Consider the following 19596-nt stretch of genomic DNA (forward strand, 5'->3'; position numbering starts at 1 on the left):
CTTAACATATTAACTTGCACAGCTAATCTCCCCAGCAGCCTTTGGAATCATTTAGCATTTTCAAGTTCTGGAGGAAATCCCTTTCAGGAAATCCCTGTGGTTCTCATCATGCCCAACCACGACTCAACCAAAAGCTTCAGCATTTTCCACTTCCAAGGTCTATCACCTATCTCTCTGTGGACTCAATCTAGTTTACTGCAAGTCTCACCCCACTGTAAGAGAGAAATACCAAACATGACTGTGAATGCCAACAGAATCAAGCAAGAGCTGCACACTAACCTGAACTGCAGGCTCAGGAGTATCTGAGGTATTCCTTTTTGGCATGTATTGCTTCAACAGATCCTTACTGTACCTCACAAAAGAGCTTTCTTCAGGAGAAAGGTCTTTTAACAAGGGTATTGCTTCCTTCAAAGACATAAACTCAGGGAGATCTGGTGCTCTGTTCTTCTTGCTCACAACTGTAATCAACTCAGTCAGTCTGTCTTCTTCACTTTCTGTGAGCAGTTGGGACAGCTCAAGAAACACAAATTCACTAGGTTTGGCTGGAAAAAAGGAGAGTGGAGAGTCTTAACTATAATGCTGTGGGACAAAATCTTGTCTGCACATTCACAATGGAGCATAGAGAGACAATGACAGGAGGGGAAGCTCAAAAAATACACTGTCAGGTTCATCACAGGGGCTATCAGTCCACCAAAAAGAGGCCAAAAGGAGCATAGAGGAACAATGGCAGGCAGGAATTAAGGATCTGGAGGAAGGGACACCTAGTCTGTGCCCTTCCTGGGAGACCCTCAGTCCCAAGGTCCAGGCCTGAAACCCATGAAGTCAGTGTCAAAGCACCTTTTGGACTGAGGAGGGGTTGTTGCTGAGGTGTAGGGTGCACAAGACCGCATGCAAGGGAAGAGCATTTCAGGACTGCACAGGATTTATTGTAGGATCTTTAGGGGAAGAACAAAAAGGGAGGCAAAGAGGCATTTAGGTAATTTATGGAGGAACAAGTGTGAGGAAGTAGAGGGCAAAGGGCATAAAAAGGGCCAGCTGTATCTAAATATTCTGCTGGCTACACCCTGTGCATCGATCAGCACAGCCTGTCCTGTCTTCTTAATCAATTCCTTTCTAACTTTCTCCTGGGTGAGGGACTCTTTTCAAAGTGTATGTGCATGAGGGTCTGAAGTCAGCAACTGGAGGGAGTGCATGATTGCTACCAAAGATCAAGTCAAACTAGGCAAACAGGTAAAGTTGTCTGGGAGCCAGGAGGGTGAGCAGATCTCTAATGTATAGCTATACCTGGGAAACTAAGGATGAGAGCACAGTGGGGTCGAGCTTTTGGGATCAGGGAAGTCCTGGCTGTGTGCCTGCATATGCATGATTAGCAACAACTTGCACTGGACTGGAAACAATGGGATCCAGGGCTAGGAACTGGGCAGACAGTGTCTGAGCTCATCTTGCACACGTGTATATACACACACACACACACACACACAAACAGACACTGATATATATAGATATATACACATACATAAATGTATTATCTCACTAGTGGGCCTCTATCCTGCTCATCTTCTATCAGCAGGATGAAGCTCTCTTGGTATGAGTGCAATGTGTCTGTGTTATCTGTGTGACCAGCTTGCATGGTCTTTTCCAAGCAAAACAGTTCCATGATTCTACTAAATAGTGGTGGGCTTGACTCACATGACATGAGGCTTTTTCTTCCAAATATGAGTATAGTGAGGCATTTTAAAAGAGCAAAAGTGACCAGCTCATCTTAAATCAGGCCTTCCTCAGTGTTCCAGAAGTATAACTGTAAAATAACCCTATCTTCACATGTATATATGAGACTTCTTCATTGCATTTAAGGAAAGAAAGTACTCACATGGCTTGCTGATAAATGACTTTCCCAATTGGGTTTCAATCCTCTCTACATAATCCACAGACAGCCAAAGGAAAATTATCATTGTTGAAGAACAGCCACCATCAGTTCTCCACAAGCCAAGCCTTCTCAGATCCAGAGTATCCACTGCCAGCTGAATTTTCTTATTAAGAGCCACTGAAGAAAACAAGATGTGGAATAAGCATACCTTTCACAGCCATGGATAAATCCACACATTTTATAGCAATGACATGCTAAGATGCAAGTATGATCAGAGGGTATTAAAATAGTCCTTGTAGAAATGTGTTGAGAATTTACTACTTAGATCAGTCACATCAAACTATGTGTAACAAAGTCACCAAATTCTAACATCAAATGCAGGATTCTTCATGAAAAAAATGTGGTTTTGCTCATAATAATCACAATACCTAAAGACACTGAAAAAATATTGCAAATCATGAGCTCCCAGTCAGTCTAAGTCTGAACTGCTCTTTTCCTGCAAGAGAAGCAACACCTCTTTAGAATAGAATAGAATAGACCAGACCAGGTTGGAAGAGACCTTCAAGATCATCGTGTCCAACCTATCATCCAACACCACCTAATCAACTAACCCATGCAACCAAGCACCCTGTCAAGTCTCCTCCTGAACACCTCCAGTGATGGTGACTCCACCACCTCCATGGGCAGCCCATTCCAATGGGCAATCACTCTCTCTGTGTAAAACTTCCTCCTGACCTCCAGCCTGAACCTCCCCTGGCACAGCCTGAGACTGTGTCCTCTTGTTCTGGTCCTGGCTGCCTGGAAGAAGAGACCAACCTCTGCCCTTCAGGTAGTTGTAGACAGCAATAAGGTCACCCCTGAGTCTCCTCTTCTCCAGGCTAAGCAACCCCAGCTCCCTCAGCCTCTCCTCATAGGGCTGTGCTCCAAACCCCTCACCAACTTTGTTGCCCTTCTCTGGACTCGTTCCAGCAAGTCAACCTCCTTCCTAAACTGAGGGGCCCAGAACTGGACACAGGACTCGAGGTGTGGCCTAACCAGTGCGGTTTACAGGGGCAGAATGACCTCCCTGCTCCTGCTGGCCACACTGTTCTTGATGCAGGCCAGGATGCCATTGGCCCTCTTGGCTGCCTGGGCACACTGCAGGCTCATGTTCAGCCTACCATCAACCAGCACCCCCAGGTCCCTCTCTGCCTGGCCACTCTCCAGCCACTCTGACCCCAGCCTGTAGTACTGCAGAGGGTTGTTGTGGCCGATGTGCAGAACCCGGCACTTGGATGTGTTAGGAAAAGGACTGAATTTACAGTTCTATTCATCTTAGATTTTGTCAACTCATACATTGTTTTCTTTGCTAAACCTCAGGTTCTAAAACCCTAATCTGAAAAGATTAACATTTCACCTCAAAAACATGTGTAGTCACATTTACTATAGTTCAGCACTTCACATATGAAGGAATGTGGGAGGCAAGGCCATGAAAACTACACATTCACCTTAAAAGCACAAGAAGCTGCCAAGTGCAACAAGGGCACTTTAAGGGCAACAAGGCTGGTGAGAAGCCTTGAGCACAGGCCCTAAGAGGAGAGGCTGAGGGAGCTGGGATTGTTTAGCCTGGAGAAGAGGAGGCTCAGGGGTGACCTCATTGCTCTCTACAACTACCTGAAAGGTGGTTGTAGCCAGGAAGGGGTTGGTCTCTTCTCCCAGGCAACCAGCACCAGAACAAGGGGACAAAGTCTCAAGCTGTGCTGCGGAAGTTTAGGCTGGAGGTGAGGAGGAAGTTCTTCATGGAGAGAGTCATTCATCATTGGAATGTGCTGCCCAGGGAAGTGGTGGAGTCACCATCCCTTGAGGTGTTCAAGAGGGGATTGGATGTGGCACTTGGTGCCATGGTCTAGTCATGAGGTCTGTGGTGACAGGTTGGACTTGATGATCTTTGAGGTCTCTTCCAACCTTAGTGATACTGTGACACTGTGATTAATGCTTCTTATTTATTCCTATGAATGCTTTTATTTACGGACAAAAATGGAAATTTTAAAATGGTGTAACTGTATGTATGCTAGAAACTATTCAGAGCATAAATACATTATATTCTAATGCAGTACTTTAAAGATAGATTCAGAGAAGACTAAAGAAACTTACCCTGAAATGGGATTGTAATACACTTGGTCGTGAACTGAAACAAGATTAAAACCATATTAAACTTAGTTTGCTTTTTACAAATTGATTAAAACAAAGCAAGAATTTGTATTCATCTGCACATCTTTCCTGGCTTAGAGCAGGGCTACAAAACATTCCAGTTAGCTTTTCTACTGACAGCAATCCAAATGTAGACAGCAGTCAACTACGTGCCCCATTCTGTAGCCAAACCAATTTCATCTGATAACAACGAAAGCTCAGTGCTTCCTTATTAAGTACCACTAGCTCTGCTTAGCCAGAGTTCAACTTCAAAACCCCACCATAATAAAAATGACTTACCCTAGCAGGATCTGTTGACAGCCATTTAAATTTTCCAATGTATAGACTATCAAATTTAACATCCAGTGTTGGCTTCATCTGTTTTCTAGGTGTGCTTCCAGAAGGCGAGCTGATATGACACTTATCTTCAATTGATTCTGCTAAAATCTGGGAGGGGAAAGAGTGTATTCACTATAGGGCTTTAAATGGAGTATTTCCCTCCTGTACCCTTATCATAGTGTCATAGTATCAGTCAGGGTTGGAAGGGACCACAAGGATCATCTAGTTCCAACCCCCCTGCCATGGGCAGGGACACCCCACACTAGATCAGGCTGGCCAGAGCCTCATCCAGCCTGCTCTTAAACACCTCCGGGGACAGGGCCTCAACCACCTCCCTGGACAACCCACTCCAGGAGCTTTCTTTTCATGTTTTTAATAATTCACTCCCAAAGTCACCTTCCAAATAAAAATTCCATCATACAAAGCTGTAAATGTTAGCACAATCATGACTGACAACATCCTTAAGGGTTTAACAGTATCTTGTTCCTACATTTAAAGTTCCTATTGCACAGACATAACCTGTGCTCTTTACTAATCTAGAGCCAAGTGAAAAACTCAAACAACAGAGCAAGAAAAAAATGCTCCTCTTGTGATATCAGAGGTATAGGATCCAGTTCAATACTTGAGATCAAAATGATGCACCTCTGAGAAAAGGAAAGATTGGCTCTTCTGACTTGGCTCAGGATGACAGAAATAAACAAAAGCCAGGTCAAAGCAAGCAGCACAAAGGCAATCAAGTCCAAAACAGAGCAACAACCTTTATGGCTAGTTTTAGATTCTACTGCTAGCCACACAGGAAAAGGAACTTTACCCTCTCTCTCTCAAAAAAGATCCTTGCACTTCTCCATGCACCCTATTACAACAGAAGGCTGAATGACAAGAAACTACTGACTTGAATTGACCAATACAAAACATTGGGTGCAAATAAAACACCCTTTCAGAGAGATGTCTTCACCATATCCACCTCTAGTTTGGGTTACTGTTTGATCCCTCTTGTTCTGTAATACCAAGCATTTCCAAATGTCTATTTGCCAAATAGGAAATGCATTTTATATTGCAAGACACTGCAGCTTCAGAGGCAGAGATCTTCTCTGATGACTGTGAAATAAAGTACTGCAGCTATGGCTTGTTGCTGGGACTAATCATATCTGCTCTAAGCATTTCACATTTGTCCTAACACACAGGAAAAAACAAACATGGGAGAAGTAAGTTAGAGAGTTGGCATAACAACACATAGGCCAAAAACTGCACTACCATCTCTGTGTGAGTTTCCATCTCATCTTCCTGAGGCTTTCCTGAGGTGCAGAGTTCAGGCTGCTGGTCTGTTTCCTTACTGCCAGTGCCATTATCCTGCAGTAGCTTTGAGTGTTGGGGTTCAGAAGATCCATCTTCATCATCGCTGGAGAGGACAACTAAAGAGGAAAAAAGAAACACATGTACACTACAACATCCAGACTTGAGAACATCTCATTCACTGTGGATTTCAGATGAGCAAACAATTCTCTCTTGCAGGATGTAGCATCAAAGCAAATAGCAGGAAACAGGCAAGGTCTGTGTGAAACAGCTGCTTTCTACCTTTATTAACACTTTTTACCCAAGATCAGGTTGGACTTGGTGATCATTGAGGTCTCTTCCAACCTTGGTGATACTGTGATCCTCCAAATTATCTGACTATTAAAAGAAACAGGCCACATCATAGCTTCATAATTTCAAAGAATATTTTTTTCTCAGTTTAAGAATCATTTAAAAGTGCAACCTTGATTTCCAGCACATAAGGATTGGAATTTTAGCTTCCTGCTGCCTGTCCTGTTTCTCAAGTATGAGACCCCCTACACTCCAGTAGAGGACACCAGCACTAGGCGCTGCTCTTTAACCTGCACACTGCATTACAAACAACATGATCTCTGGCTTCAATCTTCCATTCCACATGTTTCACTGAGTTCTCCCAGTAACTAAGTGAACCAACAGCAACTGTCAGCAGCACAGATCCAGTACATACTTGGGTCAACTGAAACAAGTGGCCGATTACCCCTGCAGAGTCTGTTCCGCAGCTTGGTCAGGTACTGTGATGCATCCATGTCCAGTTTCCTGATGGTACTAACTCGTGGTGAAATCCCATCTTCACTGGTTGCAGAAAGCTGTTTCTCTGACAAAGCTCTGGGAGGAGTCTCTGAGGCTGGTTGCTTTGTGCAGCTGTAAGCAGGACTCAAGCAGTTGTGGTTGGAAGTGTCTTTAAGGCCACTTTCTAGTGGCTGTGGAACACCATCTGGCACCAGAATTATATCAAATCTGTGACGTTTTTCATCCTCACAGGGTATTCTGCAGCTAGAAGACTGAGTTGAATTCAGTCTTTGCTCTTTCTAGAAAGCAGGAATCAGAGACAGGATGTAAGTTTTTTTTCTTGACATTTCTATGATGGTTCAAATCAGTGAGCACTAAGACACAGCTCTGTGACACACAAAATAATTATAGCTTAATGCAGTTGCATTTAGAGCTCAGGTTGGGGTAACTTCTCCCTCCTCATATTCCAAATGTTATTACCTTAAGAGATAACCTTTTAAAAGTCTGCTATAAACCCAAGACAAACTAAACAAGCAACTGTTTCTCATTTTTAGCAGGTTTTTGTCTACCACTGAAAGACCAATCATTAAGTGATGTTCACTGCTTTGTAAATGTGTGGCTTGGTCAGTTGGGTGAATAGGACTCAGCAACTATCCAATATCTGAAGGGGGCCTACAAGAAAGCTGGTGAAAGACTTTTTAGGGTGTCTGGTAATGATAAGGTGAAAGGTAGTTGTAGCCAGAAAGGGGTTGATCTCTTCTCTCTAGCAACCAGCACCAGAACAAAGGGACACAGTCTCAAGCTGCACCAGGGGAAGTTTAGGCTCAAGGTGAGGAGAAAGTTCTTCAGGGAGAGAGTCATTCATCATTGGAATGTGCTGCCCAGGGAGGTGGTGGAGTCACCGTCCCTGGAGGTGTTCAAAAGGGGACTGGACGTGGCACTTGGTGCCGTGGTCTAGTTATGAGGTCTGTGGTGATAGGTTGGACTCGATGATCTTTGAGGTCTCTTCCAACCTTGGTGATTCTGTGATAAGCCTGGGGGAATGGAGCAAAACTGGAAGGGGGTAGATTCAGATTGGATGTTAAGAAAAAACCCCATGAAGGTGGTGAGACACTAGAACAGGTTGCCCAGGGAGGTGGTGAAAGCCCCATCCCTGGAAGTTTTTAAGGCCAAGCTGGATGTGGCTCTGGGCAATCTGATCTGGTGGAAAGTGTACCTGCCCATGGCAGGGGGGCTAGAACTAGATGATCCTTGAGGTGCTTTCCAACCCTGACAATTCTGTGATTCTATGAACTACCTACTTCTGGGGGGGTTTAATCAGAAGGTATTTGAATGCTTGTATATAAACCACAGTGTGCACTTGGCTGATTGATTCCCTTTGTTGGTTTCTGGAGGGGTGGTTGGGAAGTTGTTGGGGGGCTTTTTTGTGTTGTTTTTGTGTGTGTGTTTTGGGGTTTTTTTTTAGTTTAGTTGTTTGGTTTTCTTTTTGTTTGTTCAGAATTTGTTTATGCTTAACTGTTTGTTTGTTTTGTGGTTAGGAGGTTTTTTGTGCGTCTGTTCGTTTTGGGTCAGTTTTTTTGCCCCCCCCAGATCTTAATGTCTTAATGACAGATAAGAATAAAACTTTAGGGAAGTGTGCAACAGACTGAGGAGGGAGAAAGATGACAGCTGCAGGATTTCAATAGTCCTAGGTATACTTTGTACTTTTTGTATCAAAATCTACTTCAGTATTCAGTATCATTAAGGTTGGAAGAGACCTCAAAGATCATCAAGTCCAACCTGTCACCACAGACAATTAGTTCTATAACATCTGTGAGAGAAGCTTCACTTCAGTAACTAGATGCCTTATTCCCCAGACTGTTTTACTCCATGCTCCTGGCCAAAGGCAACACTGCCATTCACCTCTCACAGTCTTCCTGCTGCAAGTATATTCTGAGGTTGTGGACAGAAGAACACACACTCATTCTTCTTGATGCACAGCTGAACTACTTGTCCTCCAGAGGTAAAGCAGCATGCCTAGGTACCCTATTAGTATAATTACTTTTGGATGTTGCTGCTGCTGAAGGGTGTGTGCATGTGTGCACACAAACACATAGATTAAAGTGTAACTTACAAAGGGGAGAAGTGATTTTTCTGGAGCCTGTGTGTTACAATCATCAGAAATAAGGCTACTAGATTTTCTTTTCCTTTTCTCAGAATCACAAGAGCTTGACTGCTTCTGTCTGAGAGAGGTGCTGTTCATGTTTCTGCTTGTCTTTTCTGCTTCATCACAGGTCTTGTTTTCTGTGTCAGAAAAAAAAAAGAAGAAAAGTGATTTAATGAATTATCCTTAAAAAAAACATTTACATTTCTGCATATTAGATATGTCTTAAATGAAATGTATGGAAGCAGATACCTTCCACACCAGCTCTTCCCTTTTTCAATTGTATGTGGCTGCCAAGATATATTCCCTAAAATAATTCAAGATTATTCTTGTACAATTAGTTAAGAGTATAATCAAATTCACAGCTCCTTTACAAGTAAGAATTAGCAGCCCATACTCAACAGTCCCCCTTTTATCTTCTGTTGGAGGCAACAGTCACAGGAAGAGTGATTGGCCATTGGAATGTGCTGCCCAGGGAGGTGGTGGAGACACCATCACTGGAGGTGTTTAAAAAGAGACTGGATGAGGCACTTAGTGCCATGATTTAGTTGATTAGATGGTGTTGGGTGATAGTTTGGACTTGATGATCTCAAAGGTCTTTTCCAACCTGGTTAATTCTATTCTATTCTTATTCTTATTCTATTCTTATTCTTATTCTAATTCTTATTCTATTCTTATTCTTATTCTATTCTTATTCTATTATTATTCTTATTCTATTCTTATTCTATTCTTATTCTTATTCTTATTCTATTCTTTCTATATGCAAATATTACTAACTGGTGTTAAAAAGAGAGTACCTTCTCCCTGGAGACTCAGCAGAGCTCTCACCATTTCTAGCAGTCAATACAAATACTGTCAGACAGCATGGACATTTTATCAGGGTCACAAAATAGTTGAACATTCTTCATGTATTACACTCTTGAGAATAAGACTTATAATAAAATCAGGTGTACAATGGTGCAGTGAGGTTTCCCTCAGTTTCCTTTTTCTTCCACAGATCTGATTCACCAGGGCTTTATTCTCTTAGTTTTAAACAGCTGTTTTACCGTACCTGTAAACCCCTGCATTTTAAAGGAACACACATACACTGTGTGCAGCACCTATGTTATTTCTGTCTTCTCCTCATAAAACTAGACTAAAAAAGAACATTTCCCAATGCTCTCCAAAATGCATATTTAGCTATCAGACTATTGCTCACTACAAACCTTTCTTCTGGAGCTCCCGTCTTCTTAAAGTGACAGCGTTGTTTCCTGGTTCCTTAGAAGCCTTAGTCAATTTACACAGATCATCATCTGTCTTTCTCTGGTATTGCTCAGACCTGTAACAATTCACAACAACTGTAACTGATTTTGAATTTTGAGAGAATACTGAATGAAAGCCCCAACAGGAGCAGGAGTCGGTCAGACCGCAAGCTCAGATTAATTCAGTTTGGATGATTCTAAAAGACTCAGTGTACAAAACATCTGGCATGACTGACATCAGACACTGAAATATTACTTTATAAAGCAGGACTGCAGCAAGAACACACAACTAGGGAAAAGGAGAAAAAGGGAGGGGAAGGGGAGAAGGAAAAAAAAAAGGGAGGGGAAGGGGAGAAGGAAAAAAAAAGGGAGGGGAAGGGGAGAAGGAAAAAAAACCCAAGAGGGCAGTCATTTGAGTGTATCCTTGCCTTTGTCATGAGTACAGGGGGAATGAGGCAATATAGTGTATTTTTAGTTCAGATTTAAAACTGCTAGTAAAATCCACTGAGTAAGTTGCTCCAAGAAGAAAAGATCTGAAACAGAAATTCTTGCCCAAAAGGGCATGAAAAGGTATCTCTGAAAGAAGTGAAGGAGTCAGGACTCAAACGAGTTAAAAACAGAAAGGGATTACAGTACAAGAAACTAGGAAACTATAGGTATCCAGTTGAGTTTGTAGTTCTATCCTAAAATAAGGACAAGTAATCATTTGGGGGTTCAAATTTTGTTTGCTTTTTTCACAATCTAAGGGAATGCATTCAGAAAGTACTGACAGACTCAACAGTATGACACCCTCACGTTTCACATTTGATCTTTCAAACCTACTCCCAGTTTCTCTGGAGGCTAGTTACAGCTGACAAAAGTCTGTGTAGCTATTTGGTTTCTAGTGTGTGCATTAGGATAACACAGTTATGTTCCTGTGAAGTTTTCTTGCATTAACTTCATTACATTCATTACACAAGACTCTGAAAATGTATCAGGGTTAGAGGACAAAAAGAATTAACTTTCATGATCTCTGCTTCATTTTCTGTGAGTGTACTTTCTGAATGCATTCAGAAGATTCATTCATTTCTGAATGCATTCAGAAAGTACTGACAGACTCAACAGTATGACACCCTCATGTTTCAGATTTGATCTTTCAAACCTACTCCCAGTTTCTCTGGAGGCTAGTTACAGCTGACAAAAGTCTATACAGCTATTTGGTTTCTAGTGTGTGCATTAGGATAACATAGTTTATGTTCCTGTGATGTTTTCTTACATTAACTTAATTGCATTCATTACACAAGGCTTATCCTCTGAAAATGTACCAGGGTTAGAGGACAAAAGAAATTAACCTTCATGATCTCAGCTTCATTTTCTGTGAGAGCTGCAAAATCATTAAACAAAACAAACCCAAATCGACAGCACCACCCCAACAACAGCAGCAAAAATAAACAAACAAAACCAACCAAACACAAAACCCACAAGAACAAATGAAAAAAATAACACCCAAGATTTCACAGATAAAGCAATTGTGTGCTGCTCTGGAAAATCTGATCCACTCCTGCTTTTGTCACTTCACATAATTAATTCAAAGGGATTTTGTGTTCATTCTCTTATAATGTGCCTAACTCAGAATGTCACAGTTTCAAATGTGCAGAGGGCTGAGTGATCAGCCCGATGACTGAAATCACTGAGAGCTGGCTTGTAAAGAACATCACCAAACATGGGAAAGAACATTATTGTCATCCCTAGCTTGGACACTATCTGAACAGATGCCTATTCTTCAGTGCTGTGTCTGCAGATTATTGGTGTTCTTTGGGAATACTGTAAAGACAAATAAAGATTTCCAGAGTGCTCTGATATTACAGTGATGAACAGTGTAAGAGCTCTGTGAGGTAATTACTGATTCTCTTTCCATTCACAGAGAGCCATGAAGTGGGCCAGATACAGAATAAGTGTTTGGTAAGCACTATTATTCATTCTATATATTGATACCAGACATAAATCTTCCACAGATCAGGAATCCTGGAACAATCTCACTACAGAAAACTTGATTTTGGAACCCATACCTTTCTCTCAACCTACCTATTTGCATGCATAACACTTATAGGTGGTGGAGTCACCATCACTGGAGGTGTTTAGGAAGAGACTGGATGGGGTGCTTGGTGCCATGGTTTAGTTGATTAGATGGTGTTGGGCGATAGGTTGGACTTGATGATCTCAAAGGTCTTTTCCAACCTGGTTAATTCTATTCTATTCCAATTCTATTCCATTCTATTCCAATTCTATTCCATTCTATTCCAATTCTATTCCATTCTATTCCAATTCTATTCCTATTCCTATCCTATTCCTATTCCTATTCCTATCCTATTCTATTCTATTCTATTCCTATTCTATTCTATTCTATTCTATTCCATTCCATTCAATTCCATTCCATTCTATTCCATTCCATTCCATTCCTATTCCATTCCATTCTATTCCATTCCATTCTATTCCATTCCATTCTATTCCATTCCATTCCATTCCATTCCTATTCCATTCCATTCTATTCCATTCCATTCCATTCTATTCCATTCCATTCTATTCCTAGTCTATTCCATTCCATTCTATTCCATTCCATTCTATTCTATTCCTATTCTATTCCATTCCATTTCTATTCCATTCCATTCCATTCCATTCCATTCCATTCTAACAAGCCTTTTAATGAACACATTAGAAAAAAAACAACAAACATCACAAGGATGGAATACAAATCCCTCAAAACAACAACCCACCCCAAATCTAAAGCAAGCTGGAGTAACTAACTACTAAAACAACCACATCAGTTCAAACCATTCTCACACTCAGCATAAAACTCAATGGCCATGCTCCTGATATGAGCTTGGAAAAATACACAAGGTATTTCCTCAGATGTAGAGAATCTTATACATGAGTTTGTATTTTCCCTTCTATGAACCCACTCCCTCCCATCATCCAAAACAATGCCAAGTGGCAAAAGCAGGTACTAAAAATTCTAGATCTGAAAGATTTTGTGGGTCAAGCCCCCCAAGCCATCCACACAAACTCCCCACAGGGTTGTCAGCCTAAAGTTATGGAAAGCTATTTACTGGCAACAAATGTAATGCTTCTAAAATGAGTCAGTCTACTGCCTAGATTCCTCATGAAATTGTAGCTTTGCCAGATTAACCAGCAATAGGAATCCCAACAGCAGAAGATAAAGGAATTCTTACTAATTTAGGTTCCTGAAGATGCTCATGTATCACAATAAGGAATATGGGTTAATTTTCTCAAGAAATTTTAAGAACTGTTGATTATTGTGTATTCTCTCCCTTCCTCTTTCTATTTGTGTCCTCCAAACATATTGCTATTTGTTCCTGTGAATACTTTGATATTGAGCAGAGGTGGCCATAAAAGGCAAGAGGAAAAAGCTTCCTCTGAATTCCACTACCATCTTAGGCCAAACCAAGCCTAACAGAATTCTAATCTCTGACTTCTGCTAATTCAATTCATCAAGAGTTCCTGTGAATCTCAATCCAAATGTACAAAGAAAAGAGGAAAACTAGACATTAATCAACATGAGGGCACACACAGCCCTTAGACAATGGCACTGTGATTGCCCATTGGAATGGGCTGCCCGGGGAGGTGGTGGAGTCACCAATACTGGAGGTGTTTAGGAGGAGACTTGACAGGGTGCTTGGTGTCATGGTTTAGTTGATTAGGTGGTGTTGGATGACGGGTTGGATCTTGAAGGTCTCTTCCAACCTGGTCTGGTCTGGTCTATTCCATTCCATTCCATTCTATTCCACTCTATTCCATTCCATTCCATTCCATTCCATTCCATTCCATTCCATTCCATTCCATTCCATTCCATTACTTTCTATTCCATTCCATTCTATTCTATTCCATTCTATTCCATTCCATTCTATTCCATTCACTCTGCTGGGATTGAGACCACTGGTGGACCCATGTTAAAAGGAATGAACAATCAGAGAGCAATTTCAAGAGATTCTGCAAGAGATGTTACTTTAAATCGTGCCAGAGCAACATTAACAAGAAAGCAAGATTATTATTCAGGACATAAAAATCAACTCAAATGTTTTTAAGTCACAAACAAAACCACTGATCTACTGCAAATGGACATTCCCTCTGTTAAAGAAAAGTAGCCCTATTAACATCAGGCACAGCAAATCAGAATACATGCAATGTTAGAATGGCCCACTGGAGCAGCATGTTAGTTTGCACTCAGAAAAGTGGCTATCTTGCTTCAACACAGGAGCATAACAAAAGTGTTTCAGGGAAATTCTTTCCCCTTGTGAAATTTATGTCATTTCAGGAAGACTGGCAAAATCAGCAGTGAGGGACATACCTTTCAGACAGAAAAGAGCTTTGAGGAGGAGAGCTTAATATTTGAGATGTCTGCAGGCTGGCAACAGACGATGAGGGGAGTTGACCTGATTGTAATTTGTCATCATCAGATAAATTGGTAGCAATTATTACGTGGCTGTCTGTGTATTTCCTTCCAATTTTCGTCCTCAGGACATTCGTCAAGACAACTTGAGGTTGCCTGTCATACATATAACAGCAAATCATAAATACTGCACTGAAATCTAGAGACATCAACTTCTTCTTAAATTCCTGTATCTTAGAGGTTTGATAATCATCCAACATCATCACTTTCAGTGCCTTAGAGATGGATAAGATGTGACATGGAATTTAATACCCAAGGTAAGCAGATAAACACAAGAAAGCAACAAGAGAGCAGGCTATGAAATCCTAGCCATGTAATTTCACCTTATGCAATACACAACACATTGCCTTTAACCTATCATCCAAGCATCAGTTAAAAAATGGTAAAGATTTCTCTCTTAAGAGCTTTCATGAGACATCTGTACATGTCTCAGAACTATGAAACAAACAATCTTGATTTCCCTGTAAACAAGAAGCCTCCAGTAAAATTTTCTCAAGCACTTGGTCAACAGGCAGAAAAGTAAGCATGCATACACACAAAAAGGCAGCAGATTTTGCTTCCCTCCTCAAGATTCAGGTGGCAGTCTCCAGAACACCAATAGTGAAGCTCAGAAAAACATCTGCAGGTGTTACAAGCATCAAAAATAAGCTAAGCAGAACTGTGAAAAGGCAACTGCCCACCTGAGCACAAACATTAAGAGCAGCCCAACTTACTTCATACAATGCCACTGCAGTCAGCTTGTTGTATAGCCCTCGATTTACCCACTTAGTTTGGATTAGGATGTGATGTTATGGGCTGTTGTTAATCTCTTATGAACAACATTCTCTTTCGGGCATCGATTGCTTAATTCTGCTGTTGTCCACAGTCATCCACAAAGCATACTCCAGCACATAGTATCATAGTATCAGTCAGGGTTGGAAGGGACCACAAGGATCATCTAGTTCCAACCCCCCTGTGTGATGTCTGGGGGGTACTGAGATCGCCTCTTGCACCACAACATAAATTTGCTTTTAATCAGGGGACTACCTTAACAAACAAGATGTTGCAGAGGCATACAATGAGGCTATGATTCAGAGGCAAAGTCTAACATAGAAGAACACTCTAGTCTGGATGTAAACTACAGTAAAGGAAGTCCCTGCTCTGTTTTACCATCAGAAACTCAGGAGTAAAAACTCAGTCTCAAGCTGTGCCAGGGGAGGTTTAGGCTGGGTGTGTTAGGAAGTTGTTCTTCATAGAAAGTGATTGGCCATTGGAATGTGCTGCCCAGGGAGGTGGTGGAGTCACCATCACTGGAGGTGTTTAGGAAGAGACTGGATGGGGTGCTTGGTGCTGTGGTTTAGTTGATTAGATGGTGCTGGGTGATAGGCTGGACTCAATCTCAAAGGTCTTTTCCAACCTGGTTAATTCAATTCTATTCTATTCTCCCTGGGCATCTGCAACTGACCACTGACAGGGGGAGAGAGATACTGGCCTTGTTATGCTTTTCCTCAGATTCTTTGTACCAGTTCTCCTATTTTCATGAGTAGTCTGAAACAGTAACAGTTAAAATCTGCCTTGATACCTTCTCTGAGGAAAGAGGACAGTTAAATGCAAGTGCATTCGTTTCACAAGAGAAAAAAAGCCACCAACATTTTGAAAGTCCAGTGGCTGAATCAGAATGAATTGGTCTTGTCAGCACAGGACACTCTGGAAGCCATCTGTCCAGAACAACATGCCTGGCACCATCTCTGTGATTATGAAAAGGAACCAAGTACAAAGAAATTCAGTCACATAAGATGGCATGAGGATGAGAATACAGTTCATGAACAAGACAAGTGTGGTTCAACAAAGAATATCCACAAGGAAACAGCTGCAAGGAAAATGATTTTGCTTAGTGACAGAAGAAGGTAACATACCTTTTAGGGAGAAAAAGGCTTTGGAGAGTAGGGTTTAAAAATTGCCATATCTTTAGGCTGGCAACAGATGATGAGGGTGGTTGATCTGACTGTAGCTTGCCAGCATCAGAAAGATTAGCACCACTTTTAGGTTGCACCTGTGTGTATTTTCTTCCTATTTTCGTCATCAGGACATTCGTCAAGATAACTTTGGGTTGCCTGCCATACACACAATAATAAGTGAACAATAATAGGGTGCTGAGAATTTCTTCAAGACACACAAATTCAACAAAGCTTCTCTCCAAGTTTCCTGGCTCTGCACCATACCTTTTACCTTCAGCAGAATTAAGCTCATTTCCCTGACAACTCACAAAGCTTTCTCTTTGGAGAAAATGAATCATGAACGCTGTATATATTGGAATTAGAATAGAATTAACCAGGGTGGAAAAGACCTATTGTGCTTTAATTTCTTCCTTTAAACCAAGGAAGATAAACTACTTTAGAGGCCCAGCTGCCAAAGAACTATAGTGGAAAGACATTACATCTTTTCAGGTACCCCTCTAACACAACTTTCAATTATAAACCAAACCTTGAACTATCCAAATGGTGTTCTTTATGAAACACTTCAGTGTCCTGATTAGAATCATGCCCCAAGCCTAAGAGACTAATTCCCAGATCTAAACTTCTTCAGTTTTCATTGTAACACCTTTCAGAGATGCCAGATTTTCCTTTCTACTGGTCAAACACAAGGTATCATAAAGCCTCAATAACTCTGTCACTCTGAAATGTTACTAAGTTTAGTCAGCTTGCAAGGTAATTGGTCCAGTGAGAGCACACATGCTCACAAAGTCTTTACTTTATAATCAGGACCTGTAATGATAGTAAAAGATTCCAAACTTCAGGGTCTTTAAAAATATCATGACAGAGACAGGCCACAGCAGGAGGTAAAGGAGTCCGAAACAGTGATTTGGTTTCCTGATTGTTATTAGATGCAGAATTTGTAACGTGCCCCACTCCCTCGCTTCAAATAATGTTTACAGGTTTTACATAAGCATCTTTGCAAAAATTGTCTTCCCATTTAAAGCACAGGCACCCCTGTGCAATTAGCTTTGCACTGAAAATGTGCACCAAATAAAGGAACCTTCAACAAACAAAGGGGGGGAAAAAATAGTATACATTGAGCTGAGACTTCGAGCAACCCATTCTAGTGGAAGCTGTCCCTGCCCATGGCAAGGAGGTTGGGACAAGATGATTTTTACAGTCCCTTCCCACCCAAACCATCCTATAAATCCATGTCAGCATCAGGCTAAAGTATAAGTTTTTGACTGAAGACCTCAATAAGACAACTGACTGTGACCTGATCTCCAGAGCTGTAGAGTGGCATCAGAGCTTTCAAAGGCTTCTCCTTCTGAAAGAGGAATGGCATCTGGCAACATATCTTAAAAACTCACCTCATTAAAACTGAGCATAGCATAGACTCAGGAAAAACATCTACAATTCAGTCAGCTTGTACCTCTGTAAACAATGGTTGAGAGACAGATCCCTAAATTAAGTGTCAAATTGCCAACAGAATGGGGCAAGCGAGTCACCCACAAGACATTTTAAAAGACAAAAATCAGGGTTAAGCAGGAAAAATACAACAAGGAAATCCCACATTAAAAGCAAGTCCCACCAGCAGACCCAGCAAGTAACCTGTGTAACAGCAATACTGGAGGCATCTTGATGAAGGAAAACCAAAGGTGCTTATTTTTGTTTCTGAAGTAAGCACCTTCTGTACATCCTCTGATCTCTCCCCCCAAAGCAGAAAGAGATACACAAGTAAAGGTGAGGAAAACATACTTACATGTGGAAGGACTGAAGAGACAAAACAAAAGTATCATGAATTAGCTACTCCTGGCAAGTCTCATGCCACTTTTCACAGGCAAAACCAGCCTATCCTACCTTGGAAAGCACAGGACCAGAAGTAATGAAATGTTTGCACTGCTCTGGGCAACATGTTTGACCTCTGTTTCACCCAATAATCAGAGCTGTGAGATCCAGATCCTTTCCCAATGATCACACTTGTGTACACAGCAGTGGTGCAACCACCTGCTCTCATTTGTTCAAATTTGTATTAGAAAGTAATCAAAATGAGACCTGAAGGCCACTGACTCCTTTTTGGAGTAAACTGTTATTGTTTACACCACCATCTTCACACCTACATTCCTCTATAAGTAAACAAAATTTGGGGAAAATAAATATTTTTATAGTGGGATCATAGGAAGGCTTCATTTGGAAGGGACCTCTGAGACTGAAGCCATATGCCATGCAAGGGTCACTCCATCAGGTCCCATAAAAGCTGAACATCCGTCCTGGGTTTACAGAATAAAGCCACTGATAGATCTGATGTGCACTATCTGAGCTTCTGCAGCATGCACACAGCTCAGGAGGTCCTTGGCCTTTCAGAGCCCAAAGGAATAACATGGAGACACTATTATTGAGGTGAAAAAGTGTCACATTCACTGACACCACCCTGTTGAGAAGAATGTCTGTCTGTCCTCCTGCTACTTCAAGATCCTGACCTTTCATCCACTGACTAGAAGTCAAATGCCTTAACATCAGACATGAACACCCTTACTAAGCTCCTTGCTGGACCAGGAGCTTCTTACTACCACAGAGTGCTGGTCAGGACAAAGGAAAACAGTATGTGTCTGCCACAGAAGTCTATGGGGCTAGTACTCAATTGAGCTGTTAGATATCTTTCAATTAGTGTTTAAATACTGTGTTGAAAGAATCACACCTCTTACTGAAGTGCTTCTCTGATCCTCCCCCTAAAGAAAACTTAACAGACCACCTTGAGAAGCTTGCCATTCAAAAGTGGCATTTTGTTCCTTTTTGTTCCATTTTGTTTGTCTATTTCCTTCTGTTTCCCTCTTGGGGGAATGAAAGAATAATAGAGCTGAAAGAAGTGGATGCCTCTAAGCTCTGTTTATAAATGGTGAAAGCCACCCTGAATATAGTGTTAGATACTTCCTTGACAAAAAAACAACCCAACTGTTTTATTAGTGGGATATAAAATACAAACACAATACCTATCTTTCTGCAATTACACAAATCCAACTACTTGTATTCCATAACAGTCCTAATTGGTTTGTGACACAGTCATGCTGATGTGTAAGAGATCTCTAGTGTATGAGAAGGACTAGGAATTAACCTGCCCAGAGAGCCCTATTGGGGAATCAAAGACAAACCACCTGACAGTGACTTTTCACAAGGCCACGAGCACAGGTTGTGTTCAAGTGACAGCAGATGTGGTTGCTGATTCCAGCCCCCACCATCTTATGGCAGAGCAGGCCTGACAAAAGCCATCAATTCCCAAATCATCTAGAACTTCAGTTAGAAACACAGGCAAGAGTAGGCTTGTGTTAATACATCCACTTTGGCCTTTCTGACTAAAATTAGGTGGCCACAGCAAT

The 19596-nt window shown here is 41.4% G+C and overlaps 1 protein-coding gene across 8 annotated transcripts in view; it reads right to left on the reverse strand.

Moving 5' to 3' along the window:
- Window positions 1-19596, reverse strand: part of SENP7 (SUMO specific peptidase 7) — a 40756-nt gene that overhangs the window by 12243 nt on the left and 8917 nt on the right. For 4 of the 8 annotated variants that reach the window (XM_068160707.1, XM_068160709.1, XM_068160710.1 and 1 more), the window contains 10 exons: window positions 16163-16360; window positions 14166-14363; window positions 9785-9897; window positions 8550-8719; window positions 6375-6735; window positions 5630-5787; window positions 4337-4483; window positions 4001-4034; window positions 1871-2044; window positions 280-542 (listed from right to left, as the gene is read on the reverse strand). In XM_068160707.1, coding sequence (XP_068016808.1) covers window positions 280-542; window positions 1871-2044; window positions 4001-4034; window positions 4337-4483; window positions 5630-5787; window positions 6375-6735; window positions 8550-8719; window positions 9785-9897; window positions 14166-14363; window positions 16163-16360 — 1816 coding nt within the window. The remainder of the gene's footprint in view (window positions 1-279; window positions 543-1870; window positions 2045-4000; window positions 4035-4336; window positions 4484-5629; window positions 5788-6374; window positions 6736-8549; window positions 8720-9784; window positions 9898-14165; window positions 14364-16162; window positions 16361-19596) is intronic. The other 4 variants (XM_068160708.1, XM_068160713.1, XM_068160714.1 and 1 more) reach the window with 4 other exon arrangements.

The sequence above is a fragment of the Melanerpes formicivorus genome, unplaced genomic scaffold, assembly GCF_026170545.1.
Source record: "Melanerpes formicivorus ecotype bairdi unplaced genomic scaffold, bMelFor1.0.p_v2 SCAF_51, whole genome shotgun sequence".
Classification (NCBI taxonomy): Eukaryota; Metazoa; Chordata; class Aves; order Piciformes; family Picidae; genus Melanerpes; species Melanerpes formicivorus.